The following is a 22,879-nucleotide window of genomic DNA, read 5'->3' on the forward strand; positions in this document are numbered from 1 at the left end:
GCGGGCAAGGCGGGAGTCGAACCCGCTCACTTCTGATCAGGAGTCGACCGCCCTACCGCTGCACCACGGCAGTTTTGAGGTACCTGGTTAAGGTTAGTGTTTGGGTACCAGTGCGGTCTGCGTCAGGTACCAGGTTATGGTTAAGATTTTGGGTACCGGTGTGTTCCACATCTGGTACCAGGTTACGGTTAGGGTTTGGGTACCAGTGCGGTCCACGCCAATTACCAGGTTAAGTTTAGGGTTTGGGTACCAGTGTGGTCCACGCCAATTACCAGGTTAAGGTTAGGGTTTGGGTACCAGTGCGGTCCACGCCAATTACCAGGTTAAGGTTAGTGTTTGGGTACCGGTGCGATCCTCGCCAGTTACCATGTTAAGGTTATTGTTTGGGTACCGGTGCGGTCCACGACAGTTACCAGGTTAAGGTTAGGGTTCGGGTGCTGGTGCGGTCTATGCCAGGTACCAGGTTAAGGTTAGTGTTTGGGTACCGGTGTGGTCCAAGTCCGGTACCAGATTAGGGTTAGGAGTAGGGTACTGTTGCGGTCCTTGTCCAGTACCAGGTTGCTACGTCCTGCTGCTACCGCTGGACCTTTTTCCATCCACTCATTCTGCTCACCTGGCATACGTGCCTTAATTAGGCATCTGCTGAATATTTAACTCTAGAATTCCTGAGCCTGCGCAAATTTGCGCAGGGAAGAGTTCCCCCCCTCTAGTCCGAGAGCCCATTGTTGTGTCATGGTGGGTCACTGATGAGCCATTAACTTGCCCATGTATATGTTAATGCAGCATGTAGTACCTAATGTGTATTTGAACTAACAGGTTGTGTGGGGGTTGTAGTTACCTGATGCATGTGGACAAGTATTGGCTTTCCTGCTTTTACTCACATTTGAACTAAAGTTCCATCTCATTCCTAACCCAGAGTTCAATATGATGTTGCTCCACCTTTTGCTGCTATTGCAGCTTCAACTCTTCTGGGAAGGCTGTCCACAAGGTTGAGGAGAGTATTTATAAGAACTCTGGATCATTCTTCCAAAAGCTCATTGGTCAGGTCACACTGATGTTGGTGGAGAAGGTCTGGCTCTCAGTCTCTGCTCTAATTCATCTCAAAGGTGTTCTATGGCGTTCAGTTCAGGACTCTGTCCTCCATGTCTTTATGGACCTTGCTTTGTGCTCTGGTGCACAAAAATGTTGGAAGAGGAAGAGCCCGCTCCAAACTGTTCCCACTAAGGTTGGGAGCATTGTCCAAATTGTGTTAAAAATATTTCTTTCACCTGCAGTGAACAGTTTTGAGGTAAAAATAAAATTTAAAAGTAAAAACAAATATTTCATGTGGACTATTCCTGAGCGGGATTCAAACCCATGACCTTCTGAATGTGAGTCCGCAGCCATAACCACTTGACCGTCTAGTGGCGGAATCTGGAATGCATGTCAAACTTAAATTTAAACATGACATTCTGCATTGCGCAATCAGGAAGTCATTGTTGATGGTTTAAAGGCATTTGTCTGTGTTAAAAATATTTCTTTCACCTGCATTGAACAGTTTTGAGGTAAAAATAAAATTTAAAAGTAAAAACAAATATTTCATGTGGACTATTCCTGAGCGGGATTCGAACCCATGACCTTCTGAATGTGAGTCCGCAGCCATAACCACTTGACCGTCTAGTGGCGGAATCTGGAATGCATGTCAAACTTAAATTTAAACATGACATTCTGCATTGCGCAATCAGGAAGTCATTGTTGATGGTTTAAAGGCATTTGTCTGTGTTAAAAATATTTCTTTCACCTGCATTGAACAGTTTTGAGGTAAAAATAAAATTTAAAAGTAAAAACAAATATTTCATGTGGACTATTCCTGAGCGGGATTCGAACCCATGACCTTCTGAATGTGAGTCCGCAGCCATAACCACTTGACCGTCTAGTGGCGGAATCTGGAATGCATGTCAAACTTAAATTTAAACATGACATTCTGCATTGCGCAATCAGGAAGTCATTGTTGATGGTTTAAAGGCATTTGTCTGTGTTAAAAATATTTCTTTCACCTGCATTGAACAGTTTTGAGGTAAAAATAAAATTTAAAAGTAAAAACAAATATTTCATGTGGACTATTCCTGAGCGGGATTCGAACCCATGACCTTCTGAATGTGAGTCCGCAGCCATAACCACTTGACCGTCTAGTGGCGGAATCTGGAATGCATGTCAAACTTAAATTTAAACATGACATTCTGCATTGCGCAATCAGGAAGTCATTGTTGATGGTTTAAAGGCATTTGTCTGTGTTAAAAATATTTCTTTCACCTGCATTGAACAGTTTTGAGGTAAAAATAAAATTTAAAAGTAAAAACAAATATTTAATGTGGACTATTCCTGAGCGGGATTCGAACCCATGACCTTCTGAATGTGAGTCCGCAGCCATAACCACTTGACCGTCTAGTGGCGGAATCTGGAATGCATGTCAAACTTAAATTTAAACATGACATTCTGCATTGCGCAATCAGGAAGTCATTGTTGATGGTTTAAAGGCATTTGTCTGTGTTAAAAATATTTCTTTCACCTGCATTGAACAGTTTTGAGGTAAAAATAAAATTTAAAAGCAAAAACAAATATTTCGTGTGGACTATTCCTGAGCGGGATTCAAACCCATGACCTTCTAAATGTGACTCCGCAGCCATAACCACTTGACCGTCTAGTGGCGGAATGTGTAATGCATGTCAAACTTAAATTTAAACATGACATTCTGCATTGCGAAATCAGGAAGTCATTGTTGATGGTTTAAAGCAGGTGTCTCAAACTTAATTCAGCCGGGTTCCGCTGGAGGTGGAGTCTAGGTGAGGCTGGGCCGGATCATGATTTTCACAAGAATATCGCTGAGAAAACATTCTAGTGTTCTCAAATATCTTTATTTTTAACAAAAAATAATGAATAAATCATGAACGACATGTATAGATCTTTGTGCGTGTTGATTTATATATATATAAAAAATAAGGGAAGTTAATGTCCGTTTCTGAAATAGTTTATATTGAAGATTAAATTTAAGATATTTTGCTAGGGTGTAGGATAAAAAAAAGTTTTTTAAACTTTTTCCTACTCCATTTCAAACTGCATAATTGAGGTGTAATGTTTTAATATATAATTTATATAGAATTTCCTGTTGTTGTTTTCTTGTTTTTTTGTACATTAATAATGAATAAAAAAACAAATAAATTAGTACTAAATAAACAAAATAATAATAATGACCATACAACAGATACAGATGACAGAAGAAACCACATATTGACTGACTGACTAGAGAAAACTAAAAAGAAAAAAATATTTTTGTTCAGTTTCAAATGTCTGTATTAACAGATCCTCCTTCAGAGTTAGAGAAAAGCCCCGGTACCGAGAAAATCTTTGAAGGATTTCACTTTTTGTAGATTATAAAATTTTTCCATATTGTTTTCCATAAATCCATATTTTATCACTTTTGGAGACATTTTATGTGTAAGGGCAGGTATTAAAAGACACTGATTTGAACTCTCACTTGAGAAAGCAGACCCAGTGAGGTTTTGTTTGTTTGAGCAGATGCACTTACTGACAAGTTTGTCTCCTATAGATGCACTACAAATCTTGACCTTGCTAACTCTTTGAAGCCTTTAAAGTTCTGGCTGGTTCTGGCTCTCTTTTACTGCTAAGATAAAATCTAAAACTTCCCTTTCTTTAATCCTATGATAAAGCTGCAGCAGCTATAAAGCAAAGCAGAAACAATCTAGAGATGTACAGTTCAGCTTTTTCCTTTAGTTGAAATCATTCATCCATATTTGCACACTGCTGTTCAAGGTTGTATTACTGGTGCCCAACCTAGATAAATTGAGAGTGGTTTTCACACTCTAAAGGACGATTTAGCCACCAGTCAAAGCCTGTTTTTATACTGGAAGAGGAAGCCTTGGAGAAAATCCACACGGAGAACATGAGAAATCCAAACAGAAAGAACCAGGATCTTCTGGATGTGAGACAAGAGTGCTAACCACTACATCCCTGTGCAACCTGCATGGTCAAAGACTTCATCTCAGGATGGAGAAAATGTATAAAGAAAAGTTGGTTAAAAATGTAATTTCAGAGTATTTCTTTAGTAAAATTGTTGTGAAGGAGCAGATGAAACATGCTGATTGATAGATAACTTAGCCGTAGCGACATGTACATGTACAAAATGTATTTAATCAAATTAAAGATTGGATGAGAATTGAATTGTGTACATGAGCCTTGGAAAACTTTATCCGACTATAAAAAACGTCTACAAGCCACACATTCGATCAGAGTGAATAAGCTTGATATCTGCAGAACTATCATTTTGTTGCTATTTATTCACATACATTGTCTGGGATGTCTGAAATATCATTAAACACATGTTAGAACCATTATATATGAAAAGTATTATGTCTCTCATGTATGGAGACTTATGGGACACTGTAGAAATGACATAGTTTATCATTATTTAAAAACCTTTACAATGGATCAAAATACAGTCAGAGTGGGTCTTTAAAATCCAAATATTGACATTTTAGGTGGTAGTCTGCCACTATAATGATGTTGCAGTTTATTTTTTTTCTTTTGTGCTTTGGCATGCTTAAAATTCTGGTTTTTCTTTTGTGATACTTCAAAAATCACCTTATAGAGTTACTTTTTATAACGCATCATTAATATTAAGAAACTATTCATAACAATAGCCACTTGAAAAACCATAATTTGTGTCTATTCTATTGACACACGTGTGTCCTGGATTCTGATTCTTGCATGTAAAAGACAAAACTCACCAAAAACAGCCTTAAATGTTTTCATTTTACAGGTCAGCTGTTTAGCTTGGAGAAGAGAATTGTGGTAGATTGTTGACCTTTTAAGAGGATCTTCTTGATCCTCTTATTTTCCTGACCAAGAGCTGACAAACAAAACTAAAAAAAAAAAAAAATCAAATTTTCAACCTAAATTCAAGTCACTCCCAGTTTACCCTCGTGATGCCTGTCTCCTATCTTATCTGCAGGATGGGTATTCCTTTTTTTTTAAAGTACACCCAGCTGTACTTAGCTGGAGTGTAAATGCTGAGGGTCGTCCACACACACACACACACACACCAGCTGGTGTCTGCGAAACCAATCAAAAAAAAAAAAAAAAATCAAGTTCTGAAATATTTAAGACTTGGTAGTTTATGAAACAGTGGCAGCCATCTGTGCCCTGATGTGCCGTCTTCCTCTCATGGCAGAGAATGAAGCCAAAACCAGAACAGATATGTGTGAAAAGTGTGGAAATACGCCGTCCTCTACTGTACTCTGTGTCGCAAATCTCAATCCTGCCTGAATAGCGACACATTGCTTAAACATACAAAAACACATGGAAAAGTCTGCACCTGTAAAATCAACATTTCCATATTCCTTCAAGGAGGAAAAGAGGAAACATTGATACTTCTGATGAACGTTTCTTAGGTGTCTTACAATGTTATTGTGGGGGAAGCCAGCCTAAAACCAGAGATTTCCTGAGACCAAAAAGAAGAAGAGGAAGAGTGCAATCAGTCCAGGTTTGTTCCAAGCAGCATCACTTCCTTCCTTACCGTCAGGAGAGTGTCAGAGAGAGACATTCAAATGGGGTTTTCACCCTGCATTTTCCCAGGACAGTAATGCAGAGCATTTCTAATGGTGTCATTCAAACCAGCTGCCTCTCTCAGCAATAAACTGAACGCCTTGCCTAAGCAATTCAAACCGCCTCCACAGATTGCAATACAGTCAACAAAGAACTTATCTTTCAATGTGAAACTATTCATCAATGAATGTGTTTGTGTGCCAAAGGGTAAAAAGGCGGTTTGAAAAGACCTGAGTTGCTCCTGAATGGCTACTTTCCCCGTTTGACTGTTTCACGTTGAGTGAATTCACCTGTTTTGTAGCAGTTAAATGTCACATTAAAACAGCAATTTGAAATGTTGATGGGCAAAAGCAAAACTGTAAATGTCTGCTTTTGAAATGAGAAACAGAGGCTTTCAGGGAGAAGGAAAAAACTTTGTTTTGTCTGGGTCAGAAGCCCACCAACGCTAGATAACAACCAGTCCCGCTCATTTTCCTCCCGGAGAACGGGGTCATTAGTCCATGACAGATGTCAAAGAATCTGAAGCAGAAAGTGTTGCTTTATCACTTATCTTCAAAGGCACACTCCGAATGTGACTCCAGCACAAAAGCCCCTCAAAACTCTGTTTATATTCCCATTTTATACAATAGCAGAATTACTCTGGCCGCGCTCATTGAAAGAAAGTGTTTTAAGGCAACATATAAAGAAATGTGAACAATAGCAAACAGAGGAGCACTTTTTAATAACTTTATGGAGGGAAAATTGTATCTTCAATAGATCAGGTTTTTTTAGGAAATGTGTGAAAGACCAAAAGAAAATGTGTTATGAACAAATCTTTGAATACAAATGAAAATCCGGCCACTTATAAGAGTAGACTTGCCGCAATCAATATTTTCTTTGAGGTGTAAATTTTATTATTTTTTTCATTAACCCAACAACAATAGTTGTAAAGAATTCACACAAATCTGGCGAGTTAATTCCACTGGTCAGAAGAAGACAACTAGCTCGCCGTATTGTGTGTTTGTGTGGCGTTCTTTGCGGAAGGGAGGAGTTGTCCTTCAGTGAACTCCGTCTGTGTTGTTGTGGTCTCTGTTTACTTAGCCGTTTTTATGCGTTCTAGCGAGAACAATACCCCAGAGCGGAGTAACGCATCAGAGGTCACCACGAAAAAGTGATGGACCGCTTCGGAACCCTGTTCTGTGTGAGTCATCGGTGACTATGTGAGAAGAGTGCGTGCTGCTGGTAGACAAAAAAAAAAAACAGTTTCTGAAAACTGATTAAAGATCAAGACAGGAAGGGCCAGGTTTAGGGAAACAGGAAAACTGGTGCAAGGAAGTGGACTGCGTCAGCAGCCAGCCCACCGCATTCTGCTCCCAAAGTATTATCCAGACTCAGCCGGAGAATGGAGTCTTTTTTCAAGTCACAGATGAAACTTCTGCTTTTCACAGGTACGTGAGCTCAACGGTGGTACACTGTGGTAACGGGTACTCTCATAGAGGGGCGCTTTACTGATATTTTTGCTCCAAAAGCCTCCGCTAGTTTGGGAAGGAGGTGTTCTTGACTATGTGACGTTCTTTTATTCCTAAAGATTTAGACAAATGTTTGTCTTCATTTATTTGTTTTCAGGTAAACATAATCGCTTTTAGGAGCTAAATACAAAACACTTGTTAGCCGAGTTGAACTGAAACGTGCTTCTCACTTCCTTCGTCCAGCATGGATCACAAGTTTGATGGACGTTTACTGCCTCTCTGACATTTGTGGCTCCTGCCACAAAGATGCCACGTGTAAACCCATGAACGGATCGCAGAAGGCCTGCTTCTGCAACCGCGGTTTTACGGGGGACGGGACGCGGTTTTGTGACGGTGAGTACAGATGGAGACATTTACAACGATTTCAAACAACGCCACCAATAAATAAATATAATTAATCCCAAGTTTATGTCAAAATGTGTGTTTTTATTGTTAGTTTTGAAGCTGTAAAGTCCTAACAAAAATAAATATATAAATCTCGTGCAGTCACTTTTCAATGTGCCCTGCCATCTTGCTCACCTGGCAGGGGGGGGAAATGATCTTAATTACCAGGTATTTAACCCTTTAGCTACCCAAGAAAGAAAAAAAAATCATCAAGAGTTTTTTTTTTTTTTCCTGCTGCTTAATCCTCCTAAAGGGACATAGAAGTTAAGATAAATAAATAAATATTTTTCTGAAACTACACAGGGCTTCAAGGGCATCTAGTGTGCACCAGTTACGATCCATACATTTAGTTTTTTTAACTTCAATTTTCAAAGATAAAAATGTTCTGGTTATGAAGTGGTGCACACCAGATAGTAATTGAAGTTTTTTCCAAAAATTAAAGTAAAAAAAAAAAATTACTTCAATTTTTAGGAAAAATTTATTTTTTAACTTTATTTTTTTCCTTCAATGTCCCTTTAGGGCCTCCGTACCTTGGGGAGTAATACAATCAATATTTTTAAAAACATGGATTTGGGTTTGAGGTTTATGGTTTTGTTGTGTTTTGTTGTTTTTCTCCTCTTTGTCCTCAGCAGTCTTGCACTTCTGGGTTTTGTTCTTTTAGTTTGGGGTTGGTAGTCTTGATTTTGGGGCTTTGTTTATTTGTTTTCTTTAGGTAGATTTGGTTAGGCAGCTCTTAGCAGGGAGCTGCTGACTCTGACGGTCGACATGGCTGAGTCAGCAGTCTACCTGAATTATTTCATGTTTGGCCAATGTTCCAATCCCTTTTGGGTTTGTCTTTTTGCTTAAACCAACACACTATTTATTTCATTTTGTTCTTTCTTCCAGGACACATTTATTTTTTATTTTTTATTTAATAAACCGTGTTCTTTTTATTCTTACTCAGTGTCCAGTTTTCTTCATTTTCCCCTAAACTTGAGGCATGTGTGCCCATTGGGGATGTAACGACTGAAGAAATGAAAGTTTGGTGAGAAGAAAATGGTATTCAGGTCAGCTGATATTTAAGATGTGCTGTAATTTGGAGAGTTCCAAAAATAAGATTCAGGCCAGGTGGCGAATTCAAGCCTTTCATTTCGCTTTAACACCAGGATGGTGGTGTTGAGTTAAATGAAAAAAGTGTTTTTTCTTACCAAATGTTGTTTCTAAAATTGAGTTTGGCCATTGCTTTTGGCACTTTTTAACAACGATGAAACTTAGTAAAAGTGGAAATGAGTCAAAGTTAGTTAAAACAGCAACAATACCAGGTTTTTTGGTTAAGATTTGGAATTTAAGGTCACTTTGCTTTAGTGTTTATCACAAACTGGAGTTGCGTTGGTGCTGCACAGTGTGTAGGGTTGTGATGGCCAATGCTGCATGTCATTTAGCATTGTGAGCCCTGCTGCTGTCCCTGGTCTGTTTAGAATTCCTGGAACCCTTTTGGTTTCCTGAACAAATCAAAGCACAATCCTCTGCACAGCTTCCATATTTCAAGAGCCAAAATGGGATGAAAACAGACTCAGCTAAACAGCCATTGTGGTGCAAACGTTTGCAACAGGAAGATGCAGTTCCTCTCTGAGAAAACATTTGAAACAAAAATAAATTTGTAATAACGTATTTTTAGAACATCTCCCAATGTACCAAAAATTACAGATGAGGCGGGAAGTAATCAGTCGGTTGCATAAGGATCAAAAACGTGAAAGAAGAACAGATCTGTTTACAGCATTTTGATCTGGTTTGAATGTGAACTGTGTGGAAAAGTAATTTATTTTGTCTCTGATATCAATATTAAACCCAAAATGAGCTCTGAAAGGGCAAATACGATGCCTTAAACTTAGCATATCATCCAGGGACTCCCACAAAAACCTTGTTCTGTACAGATTACAGAGGAACGCCTGAGGAAGAAGCGAGAAGGTTAACAGAGCCGTTCCGATCTGTCTCTGTTAGAGACGGAAGAGAAAAAAAACTCCAACAACAATAACCTCGAGCTGTTTTACTCATAAAGACATGTGTGGAAGATGTGTGGGACAAAATAATAACTCAACGAAAATATTTCATGGCTAGGTGTGTTTCTTTAAAGTGTGAAAATGTGTAAAGTCACAAAAGCAGAGCGTTCATGTTTATGTGATGAAGGTATTTCCTGCTTGGAAGAAGCTCCTGCACATCAGAGCAGAGGATTTCCTTTACTGCATACCTTTAAAAAAAACACAGAAAGGAAAAGAGGTGAAGAACGTCCATCACACTGAGATACCGAAAAAACGCCACTGCAAAGTCTTCTTTTGTCTTTTTTGTTTTTTTTTTAAAGTAGGAAAATAACTACAATCTTAAAAAACAAAAAATAACCATCTGTCCACATAGATTGTCAGTTTTACTTATAGATGTCAAAATCGAGATACAAGCAGCTCCACACAGGCATTTAAAGAGGGAAAAATAGCTACAAAGTCTAACTTTTGGATAATAATAATAATAATAATAAACTTTATTTATAAAGCACTTAAATTGTCCTAAATTGTGCTGTACAATCACAGAATAAAAGCATTAAAAATAAGATAAAAATAGATTAAAAGTGGACAACAGAATGCTCATAAAAATAATGTTGATAAAACAAAACACGCCACAAGCATTACATAAAAGAGAACAAATTAAAATGTAGCGGGACACAGTAAACCTCTTCACTGTGTATTAAAAGATAAAGTAAAAAAGTGGATTTTAGGAAAAGACTTAAAAACAGGCAGTGATGGAGACTCTAATATGAAATGGAAGATCGTTCCAGAGTTTTGGAGCTGCTGCAGCAAAAGCACGGTCCCCTCTGAATTTCAACTTTGATTTTGGTACTTTTGACAACAGTTAGAATAGTTTTAAGCAAATAGTTTGCATTTTTGTTTTTGTTTTTATAGACTTATATGTGTTTAGTTTTGATTAAAAGTGACAAAAACAACTTAAATAAGTGGAAACTCACAAGATTTGAATAAAATTATAATATTTATTGTTTAACCTTCATTTTACCAGGAAATCCCATTGAGAATTAATCTATTTTTCAAGGGAAACTTGGGCAGAAAGGCATCAACACAATAAAATAAATACAGGTAAAACAGTAAAGTAGAAATAAAATGCAATTAAAATGAACAATATGACCATTAATGATAGGCTAATCAAGAGTAATCTTGACTGATCTTAGTACAAGTTGATTTTTTTAATATATTTTTTGAGTGATATCTCAAATCTAAGTCTAACTTTAACCAACAAATACAGTGTAATTTGAGTTTTTTAGTCTTAAATTAAGTTTTTCTGTTGTCAAAAGTATGGAGCAAAATTATTTTGACCCATTTTAATAATTTAGTTATTTCTAGCCTTTATTGAGACAAATCATTGTTGTTTGTCTAATTTCAAGAAAAGCTTGGAAATGTGTAAAGAAAAGAGAAGTTAAAAAAACCTAAAACCTGGTGAAATAGCTTGTCTTAAACACCGTTCCTACAAGTTTGTTTAAGTTGAATTTAGGACTTTTTAACGCCATGCATGTCAGAAATTAAGACCAATTTCTTGCTTATGATGAGTGCCACAGTACAAAAATTTAATTTTCATCGAGAAATCTGAAAAAGAGAAGTTTCAAAGAGCACAATTTTTAAGACTCAGATGGTATTATTTCCAAACTCATAAATTTATTGATTTTAAGACTTTTTAAAACCCCGAAAGAATCCTGTTAAAATACGGTTTTAAACATTTGCACGTGTGCTTGAAAATATATTGAGTGACATGTTTTATCATGAATAAATCTATTTAAATGAATACATCTGAGCTGCAACAAGAAATACAAATGAAACATTATCAGATTTCAAGAGGATATCAGAAAAAAGCAACATTGAAACGGAGTCAAAAACAGTAAAGATTTCCATCCAGACCAGATAAAGCCTTTCAGATTTTCATGCATCAACACGTTGAGGCGCAATCTGATTTAATTGTATTTTATGGCACAGGATCAGGGTCAAATCGTGAATTTCTACATTCATAAATGGAGATAATATTCCAAGAACGCACATTCTCAGACACAGAAAAGACGAGGCTGTTGGAATGACACAAAACATTTGCAAAGATTCAAAGAATCCTTTATACTTTTTTGCGCAATATACAAACTAAATCTGAAATAAACGGCAGAATTTAAACCATATTGTAAAGACCTCTTTATTTAGATATTATTTTGGTTTAAAATGAAGAATTGTTGCAAAAACAGGTTTTTTATTAGGAATCCTGCTTACAGGTTTTAAATTTCCTTCATTTTCGTCACCCAGTTTTCTTTCCCTCCCCCTGACAGATGACAACGAGTGCCAAAACGCCACCAACATCTGCGGGGACAGGAGCCAGTGTAATAACACGGTGGGCAGCTTCTACTGCACATGTGACCCTGGATACAGATCGACAGGACTCCTTCACTTCCAGCCAAACGATGGCACCGAATGTACCGGTAATGTCTGACTGTAGCATGCAATAAGTTTTGCTCTCGGTGGAGTATCACAAATGTGTAAACACAACCATGGCGCAGCTGTGAGGGCATGGGGTCTCAGGATGTGCGAACTGTTTTCCTTCTCGCCACACAGAGGAGGATAAATATGTTGGAGGTGATTTTTGTCTCTAAATTTTTACTTCCTTCCCATCTGCTGCTCTGAGAAATCACCAGTTTGTGTTGATTTTTACACAACAGTAACCGCACCTTGAGCCAAAAGCTGTAAGCGACGATTGGAAGCTTTTGAATGTCTCTTGGCCAAATTTAGCATTTAATGTTGCTTTAATTGGTGCTGACCTCTTTATCCACACTGTTTAGATATCGATGAATGCGAGTCAAGAGAGATCTGTGGACCGAACTCGCACTGCCACAATAAAAATGGATCTTTCTACTGCTCCTGTCAGCGTGATTATACCCCAACTTCAGGCACTAAGCACTTTCATCCAGGAAAAGGTGCAAGTTGTAAAGGTCGGTATGAGAATTGAAGAGCACACAGACACACAAAACACAACACAAGCACTCAGGTACTCGTATTCAAGGACAAACATCCTCTTTTATGCTTTTGTTTATCCACCCTCGCACAACACACAGAGCACCGTCTCAAACATTGCAGGATCTGTTGTGCAATATATCAATAAATGGTGCAATTTCTTGAATAATGTGTGAAATACACGGAGTTGTGTGATGATATGTGTGCAGATATTTTCCAAAATGTCAAACATTTTGGAAACACTTATTCTGATTTTTTTTTTTTTTTTCGTTTGCTTGTTTATTTCTAGAAAATCCACAGAAATTCTGCCACAACAACATGGGATGTATGACACGGACTGTCAATAAAACACTTGAAAATGTAAGTACCTCCCGGCTCAAAAAATGAAAATACACATGATGAGGCTGCCTCCTATTGGACAGACAGAATACAAACATGAGATGAAAACTGAGTCTGACTGTGGAATATGACAGAGCTCCAGCATCTACGGTCTACATGACAAATGCACAATTTCAGGAGTTTTGGGCTGATATTCAGGTGTAAAGATGTAGTACAGTTTAGTTTTGTGTTTTTTTTTTCTTCAAATAAACAACTTATTGTGCAATTTTCAGATACATTTACACAATATTTGCTTCCAAAGAGTTCCTATTTGATGCTGAAAATTGATTTTAATTGTCAACAGTCTTTACAAATGATAAAAGTCTTAGAGATTGTTGCCAAAATATTGTCTCTACATTTTATTTGTCAACATTCTTATCTCGCATTCTTATCTAGCAAAATATTGATCAAAAATAAATTTTCAACTTCATCTTTGGTCACATTTGATCAGCATGACGTACCGAAAATTATTGTTTCTCTATTTTTAAATGCCTATTATTAATCTTCAATACTTACAAATACATTGATTGATTCTTAATTTTATTGGTTTATTTCAAGCTTTAAAAGTAAGGGAATTCTAAAAAAGAAAATTTGAAAACACAGATATAATATAACTTAAAGCTCATCTGTTTATATGAGCTTTTTCACTCTGATTTTACTGTTCACTCTTCTATTAGCTGCTATTTATTGTGCTATTTATGAATATTTTTAGTGATTTTATTGGCTGTTGCTTTTCTGTACAGTGTCCTTGAGTTTTTTGAAAGGCGCTTTCAAATAAAATGGAGTATTATCATTATATATCAGACCCATTGAAAACATCAAGTCATGCATTGATTGGAAAATAGAGAAAAACTAAGAAAGATGATAAAACATAATGCATGCACATTGATTTACAATATGCAAAGACATGGTTACAACTCATAATTAGCTAAATCCTGATTAAACCTTTGCTTTATGGTAATATTTCTTTACTTTTGTATATATTAATATCTTTTTATTAACAACCAGGTTCAAGATTATGCACAGATTTCATAGAAATATGCTCAAAACCTCATCAATGTGACGCAATAGACAAAGGATACACCTCTGTTTGACCCACAGCAACAACAATTAAAATGTAACAAACATACAAACCAGAATCGTGAAAACGACAACTACAAACATCAACTAAGACTCAGCAGGAAAGCATTAGACACAAGCAGCCTGTGACACGCTATGTGTAACTCCCAACCTTCTTTGCAACATATAAAAAATGGTATGAAACAACTAAAACAAACTACTATGACTATGTTAACTCCCAATCTTGTCAGGGAGACAAAAAAAAAACACAGTGCAATACTGCTAATCATTAGCCACATTAGCTTAATTACAACAATGGTGCATTCACACCAGATACAGTCAGCACGGCAGGTTCCAATGTTAAGTCAATGTACAGACCCCATCTGAGGTCGTGATTTCGGCATCAGCTGCGGCGCGACGAGGTTGATACTCCACAACAACCAATCAGGGACTCAGCTTTGGGCATGGGGCATTTTCAGTGACTAGATCAAAGAAAAATAAACTCAATATGGCTACTCAATGCGAGGATTTTCATCCAGAACTTCCAACTGTCTTCTTAAACCGCCTAAACTGACCACGGGGTTGCGGTTACTGTAGGGCGGGAAGGTGGGATAAACCCTGGACAGGTCGCCAACCCATGGAGCTGCAGCGACCACTATGCTCATGAGATCCGTTGCCCAGGTTCCAGCAGAGGATGTGAGCGCCGCCGCCTAAGCACCCAGTAGAGCTAGCGAGGTCTACTGAGCTTGGGCACTAAGAGAATAAGACACACTATCATTGAAAAAATAAATAAATAAATAAAGGCTTTAAGTGCCCCTTAGTGCAGAAAAATATAGTACTTTCCAAAGAATTAAATCCAGTTAGGGGTACTCTTCTCACCAATTACAGAACGCCATGTCACGCTCAGCAAAAGGCCTTCTAGCTGTCCTCGGTTTGTGCTTACCAAACAACCACACAAACCAGCAAAAAGATAAATAGATAAAAAAAACATTTCCTAATGTTCTACTATGTGAGCAGCTCAACAAAATGGACATAAAACAAGTTGACAAGAATGAGCAATAGAAAATTTGGTCTTTGGGTTTCCATAACACATTTATGGATTAAAGTAAAAAGTAAAACATACTTTTTGAGTTTAAGCCAGCAGAGAAGGTCTTTCCGGTCCTCACAGCCTACTACAAAGAAAGTTCAATAGCTTCCACCTGCAAAAAAACCCAAAAAACTGTAGATTAAAACCACAATCTATAGATTTTCTTCTTGAATAACTAAACTGCACTCATCAACTTTAGACTTTCAGCGTTAACTGAAAAAGACATAAACGGTGTGCTGGGAACCACAAAAATGAACATTTATGACCATTGTTTAATAAGACATGATGAACAAGATGGCATTCGTTACTCTGACATAAACACTTCTTTTCCCTCTAGATGAGCAATTTCACCGAGCCGCAGAGTCTCCTGAAAGAGATTGCCAAGCAGACGTCTGGTGAACTTACCTCAGTGGAAGTAATTGCGTATGTAGAGGCCTTGAGTCGATCCGCTTCAACACTGGCTGCTGGAAAGAAGGATTTCACTGTCAAACCATCTGCCATCAACTCGACCCTTTCAGTAGGTTTTGTTGTTTCTTAATCAGAAGGTTGGAGGTTTGCCTGAACTGCAGCTATGCTTTAAAGAAAACAACTGGTGCTACACAGACTCAGGCACTCTCCAATGTGCAGACTGCTGTTGTTCTGTGCCAGTACATAAAATCCTCAAATATGACATCCGTAGAAAATCTAACTTCTAACTTGCCCGGAAGCTTCATTACTTCCAGTAATTACGGAAAAGCCAAAACAGATGCCCTTCAAATTCATAATACACTTGATGAAAAACATACTGCAGTCCAGCCGCACATTACATGCAATGTTATTCCCCACATGTCACAGTGAAGTAAAACTCTTGTCAAACAGAAATTAGTTCAAGCGGTAAACAACTTAGTGGAGAAGGATGAGCTGGTGGCTTGGAGCAGAATGAAAGAGGAGCGTCGAGAGCACACCATCACCAAGCTGCTGCATGTTGTGGAAGAAGGTGCTCTGTCTCTGGGGAACAACTGCAGAACCTCAACGGAGATTGATGTCAGAGCAGCTGAAATGGGTAACTTCAGTTTTTTTCAAGCTTTTGTTTACTTTCTTGAGCGGGAGCAGATCTTTGAAGTCTTTGACCTTTTTATGCGACCCTCCCAAACAGAACTGAAACTCGTCACCTTTGATGTTCAACAAACAAAAGCCAAACTTTCCGTTTCAATGGGGGGAGATCAGATAAGTCTCACGCCAAAGAAGAAGCCAATGGACGGCAGAAATGGTAAAGACTTTTTAAAGATGTCTAAAGCACTATATAACCATGATAGTAGGGAATAGTTTTGCTTCCAGCTTTAAAAAAATCAATTATGCTTCTGATTTCAAGTAGATACTAAGCTAAGGAAATGTTGGAGCCAAAGTGGTTTGATACATATTTACATCAATAGGCATCAAGGTGTCCATGCAATTTGAACACATGTCTGCTACTTCTCTTTTTTTTTTAATTTAACTTTTTTTTAAACACCAAAGATGACATCACTCATTAACCAAAGCAAAAACCATATAAATATGAGCATTTTACTAAAAATATTTATGAATCAATTTTTTCTGATGATGAGAACTTGGATATTGAATACAAACACATTTACATACTTATTTTTATTTGATATATCTTTCAAACATGCATGGTGGTCTCTATTTGCCAAATGAGTGATCATCAATGTTTGCTTTGCACAGACTTCTGAGAATTTTTTGAAGAATCTCACTTCTCCCTAACCACGAAGGAACTATGCAGTGCATGACTATTCATGACTATAACCCTGACTATGACTATTTATGACTCTATGGCTAGGGCTATGACTATGACTATGACCATGACCATAACTATTGATGACTGTGGCTATTACTATTCATGACTATGACTATTGATGACTATGGCTATGGCTATGGCTATGACTATGACTATGACTATGACTATGACTATGACCATGACTATTGATGACTATGGCTATGACTATTCATGACTATGACTATTCATGGCTATAGCTGTGGCTGTGGCTATGGCTATGACTATGACTATGACTATGACTATGACCATGACTATTGATGACTATGGCTATGACTATGACTATGACCAAGACCATAACTATTGATGACTATGGCTATTACTATTCATGACTATGACTATTCATGACTATGACTATGGCTATGACTATGACTATGACCATGACCATGACCATGACCATGACCATAACTATGATCATTCATGACTATGACTATGACTAATACTTTTTTGCCAATAAAGTGAGCAAAAACTCACATTTTTCACAGAGACTTCTGGAATATTTCCTGAGCATGATATTTTTAATTATAGATTCGGGCACCCTGACAAAATTACATTTGCCATATTGTGCACTGAGTAGTGACTGAATTCGTACAAAGCCAATGTGACCCAAACTCCAGCTTCTTTGTACAACCTGAGTAACTTTTAAACACTAAAACTGTGTGTGCTTGTTGGCTGCTTACCTAAAAGTTCAATGACCGATGCAGTGGGTTCGACTTCCTCTTTGTTTCACTTGTTTTGTCCATCAGGAAGTGTGTCGGTGGTGTTTGTGCGATATGACAGCATCAGTGACATCCTGAAGCCGAGCAGCGACCCAGGTGTCACCGACTACTCGCGCTACGCTGGAACAGGGGAAATCAATGTCAACTCCCAAGTCATAGCAGCGGCTGTCAAACCTGCTGACGTTTACCAACTTGACCATGTCACCTTCACTCTAAGGCACAAAGAGGTAAAGGCTTCACAGAGTGCTGATGCTGGCTATATCATTTTCACTTTTGCGCTTATTCTGCAACCAAGTTTTTTATAATTTTGTTTTTCTTCAAACAAATGTGTTTCTTTTTTCCTCTGTCTAAAAAATAAGTTAAATTGTATTAATTAAAATATATTAAGCATTTTTGTCATAATAAAAACACATACAAAAAGAACTGAATGTAAGGCATCACCTGCGATAATGCTAGTGTGAATATGGCTGCTGAAGATGCTAGAGCTGATAACTGAAAAATTTCTAAATAAAGCCAAAACAGCTAGCATGATGCCTTAGCATTATGTTAGCTGTTTTGGCTTTATTTAGAAAATATTTAGACATTTTAATAACATCTAGCATAATGATAAAATATTTATTCAACTCCAAATTAGCGTAAAAAACTGAAAAAATGTCTAAATGAACTAAAACAGCTAGCATAATCCTAAAATATTAGCAAATGCCCAATTAGCCTAAACAAACTGGAAACCTTTTCTAAATTAGTCAAAACAGCTAGCATAATGCTAAAATATTAGCTAAACTCCAGATTGGAAAAATGTCTAAATTAGCCAATACAGCTAGGATATTGGTAAAATATCAGCTAAATGACAAATTAGCCTAAAAAAATGGAAAAATGTGTAAATTAACCAAAAAAACTAGCATAATACTAAAATATTAGCTAAACTCAAAGTTAACTCTAAAAAGCATGACAAATGTCAAATTTTTGCCAGTATTTTAGCAATAGCTAATATTTTAGCATATTGCTGGAATGTTAGATAAGCTCCAAATTACCTTAACAAACTGAAAAAAGGTCTAAATTAGCCAAAAACAACTTACAACAATTTAAGGAAGGGAGCAGGAGAATCACTATAGTGTGAATGCATTACCACAACAAAAATAAAAAAGGGGTTTATCCTTCACTAAAAATAGTTGTAATATAAAAAGACATGAGTTATTGAAACACCTGAACTTCCATTTTTGATTTGTAATTTATTTAACTGATTGATTGATTGATTGATCAAAGCTTAGCCTAAAAGCCACAAAATACTTCATGAAATAAAATTATAAATCTTCAAAATGTTCCCAAATTTTCTTGGACATATGTCAAAACTATTTTCAAATTCATACAAATATGTCAGAAAATACATTTTAAAAAAATTCTTTAAGGATTGAAAGGATAATCAAATGATATTTCTCCAGTAATTTTACTAATATTTAAATATTTGTTCTTATGAACACTATTGTTTAAATATTACTTTAAGATAAACATTCAATTTTAAATGTGAACTGTCATATCAACAGAGAGTTCTTAGTACAATGACAGAGAGATATAGTATGTCCTTTCCATCAAACTCATTTTGACAGGTGACCTTTGACCTCCACATTCCGATGTGATGACGTAACAATTTGATATCAATTTGATATAAACTTTATATAAACTTTATATCAATTCGATATCAAATTGTTACGTCATCACATCGGAATGTGGAGGTCAAAGGTCACCTGTCAAAATGAGTTTGATGGAAAGGACATACTATATCTCTCTCTAATGACATTAAAGTAACACATGAGAGAAACATACATTCCTTATTTACATTACATTATATTATTAACATTTATTTTGAAAAAATATATATATATCATAATAAATTAATTTACAGATGATGGTTTTGCTTTGCTTTTATGATAAACTATGTAAAAGTAAAATCGACCTTTTTTCAAATGAACAAAAACTAACAAGTAAGAAATATTAATTAAGAAGTTTAAGTTTTTTTTTTTTATCACAAATTAAAAAAAATTAAAACATGCATTTCCAATCTACAGACCTCAAGTTGAAATATAATTTGCAGCTGTAAATAATTTAATGTAAGGGTCATAAACATTAGTCCCATTTTTACTGATTCCTATAATTAATATAAGAAAAAAATAAAAAAAAGGTGGTACATTTTGCAGAACTCCAATAATTTAGAATTTAATTTTTAATATTCCCTTTTATCTCCTCGCCCTTTGGATGGACTGTAACTTATCCTCCCTGCTGTTTTGATGAGACCTGCACAATCAGTTATTACCTCCTATTAAAGCAGTCTTATGAAGCGCTGCAGCACTAAAACTAATAAAAAAGCATCCCACCTCAATTCATAACGGCCACTTTGGCTCTTCTCTGTCCCCTGAAGCCGATTGACACTACAGCTGATGTGACAAAGTGTGCCTTCTGGGAGTACGAGGCAGACAGCCTGCAGGGCCGCTGGGCTACACACGGCTGCAAGACTTCCAGCGTGTCCAGCAACGCAACCACCTGCACCTGCAACCACCTCACGCACTTCGCAATCCTCATGTCGTCGGGTCGAGCTAATGTGAGTGTTTTCTTTGGATTTTCTAATACATTTTGACAAGAAAAAAATATATATTTATCCATTTTCTCCTAATTCATTGATAAACTATAAACATCCAATTGTGAATAAATAAATTATAAATAAAGTTGGGTCCTTCATTTTTTTTAAAATAAATATCAGATTTTTAGTTAATTTGCATTTTTTTAATCTCTCGAAATAACCATAATTTTACTTTTTTTGTTGTTTTTATAAAATAAATTGAAAAAATAAACACAGACTGGATGACAGCTAATTAAAAGTTAAAAACATTGTCTCAACACAGTCTGTGTGTGTAGTCACAAAGCAATAATTCATCAGAACATATGCCAGACATTTAAGTACTAGACAGGGTGTCTACAAGGCAGAGGCCTCAACATATATGTTGCATGAAGTGATTCCAAGCAGAAAATATAACAAATGTGACCTCCAGCGTACCTCCAGACTGCGAATGAAACACCTCTCTTTCCATTTGCTTCTCAGTTGGTGGCCCACCATACCATCCTGACCCGCATCACCCAGCTGGGGATGATCATCTCTCTCATCTGTTTGTTCCTGTGCATCTTCACCTTCTGGTTCTTCAGCGAGATCCAGAGCACCAGAACCACCATCCACAAGAACCTGTGCTGCAGCCTCTTTATGGCGGAGTTCATCTTCCTGGTGGGAATCAACATGAACACTCATAAGGTGTGGCGACAAACCTTTATGTCCATTAAACTATAACACACAATACTCCTGTTTGGTGAAAATGGTGGATTATATTCTTCTCTCTTGTCCTTTGGTAGCTTTTCTGCTCCGTGATTGCAGGCTTGCTGCATTATTTCTTCCTGGCAGCCTTTGCCTGGATGTGCATTGAAGGAATCCATCTGTACCTGATCGTTGTGGGTGTGATCTACAACAAAGGCTTTCTCCACCGGAACTTCTACGTCTTTGGCTATGGAAGTCCAGCAGTGGTGGTGGCCATCTCAGCAACGCTGGGGTCAAAGTATTACGGCACGGATCGAGTGTGAGCGACCAATTATCCTGCTGTTTTGTATTATACCCAAAGACCCATGCTTTGATTCTTTCTTTTTTTTTTTTTTGTCAAACTCACGTCTCAGAAAGCAAGATAAACATATTAATTATAAGTACAAGGGGGACAGAGATTGAATTTGGCCTGAAGGGACACAAAGGACGCTGAAATTGCTCAAAGTGTCTGGCAGAAAGTGATTTAATTACAGAGTTTAAAAAGGGAAAGTTGAAAGCTAAAACGTTTGGCCATAGAGACCCTGAATACAAATCTCCATACAGGCTGCATTGTTTTATTTATTTTTTATTTTTTATCATTTAGAGAAAAATGTGAAATACGACAGAGTTTTAATGCCACAAAATAAAATAAAAAATATATATATTACCAGATTAAAACCATAAATTTACACGTTTTTTTCTCATAAATTACGAGCCACCTTTAAAAACAAATATGACAAGATTAGCAATAACTCTACAGTTTTTTTTCATAGACGTACGTGTTCTCAAGTCGTAAATTTACACATTTAAATTCATAAATATACAACTTTTAAAGTTGAAATCTATTATTTTACTCTTATAAATTTACACCTATGCTTGAAAATTCATTACTTTGAGGCCACAAGAAAAAAAAAAAAAAGCAACATTATTAGATTAACAATATCTCTAAAGCAGTCCACTTGTAATAATTTATTCCACCACAAAAGAGAAGTTTGTGTAATGATTCCGTCTGAAGAGCCTCCGTTTTCAGAACCTATCCGGAAATAAAGCTTCCCGAAACTCAATATGCTTTTCATCTTTAAACTTTATGTATTTGTGTAGCGACTTTTATTCGTCTTGAACACAAAACATTTAACATAAATAAGATACACATAAAAACGCAATGTTAAAAAACAAATACACAAAAAGAAAAAAGGACATTTACACAAAATAAGCATCCCTCTCTTCCCCTAACATGGCTCCAATAAACGAACAACTTTAGTGTCTTTTCTTAAAAGTACTTTTTTTTAAAGTCGTAAATTTACAAAATTTAAGGTAATAAATTTGTGACTTCTAGAGTAGTAGATCTTTTCTCGTAAATTTACAACCTTTATTTCTTGTAAATGTACGCGTCTTAATTTAGCAAATTTACAAAATTTAAAGTTATAAATTTATGACTTTTGAAGTTTTGAATCGATTACGTAATTTAACACAGTTTATCAGTCACATCTTTTTTCTCGTAAATACTACGTGTTTTAAAGTCGTAAATGTATTAAATTTAAAGTCATAAATATGCAACTTTTAAACCTATTACTTTACTCTCATAATTTACAACTTTTTTCTCGCAAATTTAATTACTTTAGGGCCACAAGAAAGAAAAGAGATAAACTAAGAGATTAGCAATCTCTTTACAGTCGTCTAATTTCAATCATTTCTTCCACCACAAAGGAAAAGATGGAATGCTTCCATCTGCAGAGCTCCAGTTTCTGGCTTTTCTCCAAAAGGTTGAATATTTCTTATCTGATAATAAAGCTTCCTGAAACGCTATATATCGTTCAACTTCTAACACGGCTCCAATAAACGGATCATTTTTGACTTTCTTTTCTGTATTTTTCCCTTTTTTTGTAAATTTTACATGTCTTAAAATCGTAAATTTACAAAAAATTTAAAGCAATACATTTATGACTTTTAAAGTTATAAATCTTTTACTTTACTCTCA

The 22,879-nt window shown here is 36.4% G+C and overlaps 1 protein-coding gene and 1 long non-coding RNA gene across 2 annotated transcripts in view; one reads left to right on the forward strand and one right to left on the reverse strand.

Annotated features, from left to right (window-relative positions):
- Nucleotides 1-22,879, reverse strand: part of LOC112150202 — a 65,975-nt gene that overhangs the window by 31,839 nt on the left and 11,257 nt on the right. The window contains exons 2-5 of the long non-coding RNA XR_002919921.2: nt 20,614-20,832; nt 17,529-17,687; nt 15,444-15,502; nt 15,075-15,150 (exon numbers count right to left, since the gene is read on the reverse strand). This is a non-coding gene — a long non-coding RNA (uncharacterized LOC112150202). The remainder of the gene's footprint in view (nt 1-15,074; nt 15,151-15,443; nt 15,503-17,528; nt 17,688-20,613; nt 20,833-22,879) is intronic.
- Nucleotides 5,902-22,879, forward strand: part of adgrl4 (adhesion G protein-coupled receptor L4) — a 19,910-nt gene continuing 2,932 nt past the window's right edge. Inside the window, exons 1-12 of the mRNA XM_024278276.2 lie at nt 5,902-7,028; nt 7,293-7,442; nt 11,836-11,985; nt 12,343-12,492; nt 12,804-12,874; nt 15,376-15,555; nt 15,897-16,080; nt 16,174-16,287; nt 17,595-17,794; nt 19,981-20,160; nt 20,659-20,862; nt 20,961-21,181. Coding sequence (XP_024134044.1) covers nt 6,983-7,028; nt 7,293-7,442; nt 11,836-11,985; nt 12,343-12,492; nt 12,804-12,874; nt 15,376-15,555; nt 15,897-16,080; nt 16,174-16,287; nt 17,595-17,794; nt 19,981-20,160; nt 20,659-20,862; nt 20,961-21,181 — 1,850 coding nt within the window. The 5' untranslated portion in view covers nt 5,902-6,982. The remainder of the gene's footprint in view (nt 7,029-7,292; nt 7,443-11,835; nt 11,986-12,342; nt 12,493-12,803; nt 12,875-15,375; nt 15,556-15,896; nt 16,081-16,173; nt 16,288-17,594; nt 17,795-19,980; nt 20,161-20,658; nt 20,863-20,960; nt 21,182-22,879) is intronic.

Source organism: Oryzias melastigma, linkage group LG4, assembly GCF_002922805.2.
Source record: "Oryzias melastigma strain HK-1 linkage group LG4, ASM292280v2, whole genome shotgun sequence".
NCBI lineage: Eukaryota > Metazoa > Chordata > Actinopteri > Beloniformes > Adrianichthyidae > Oryzias > Oryzias melastigma.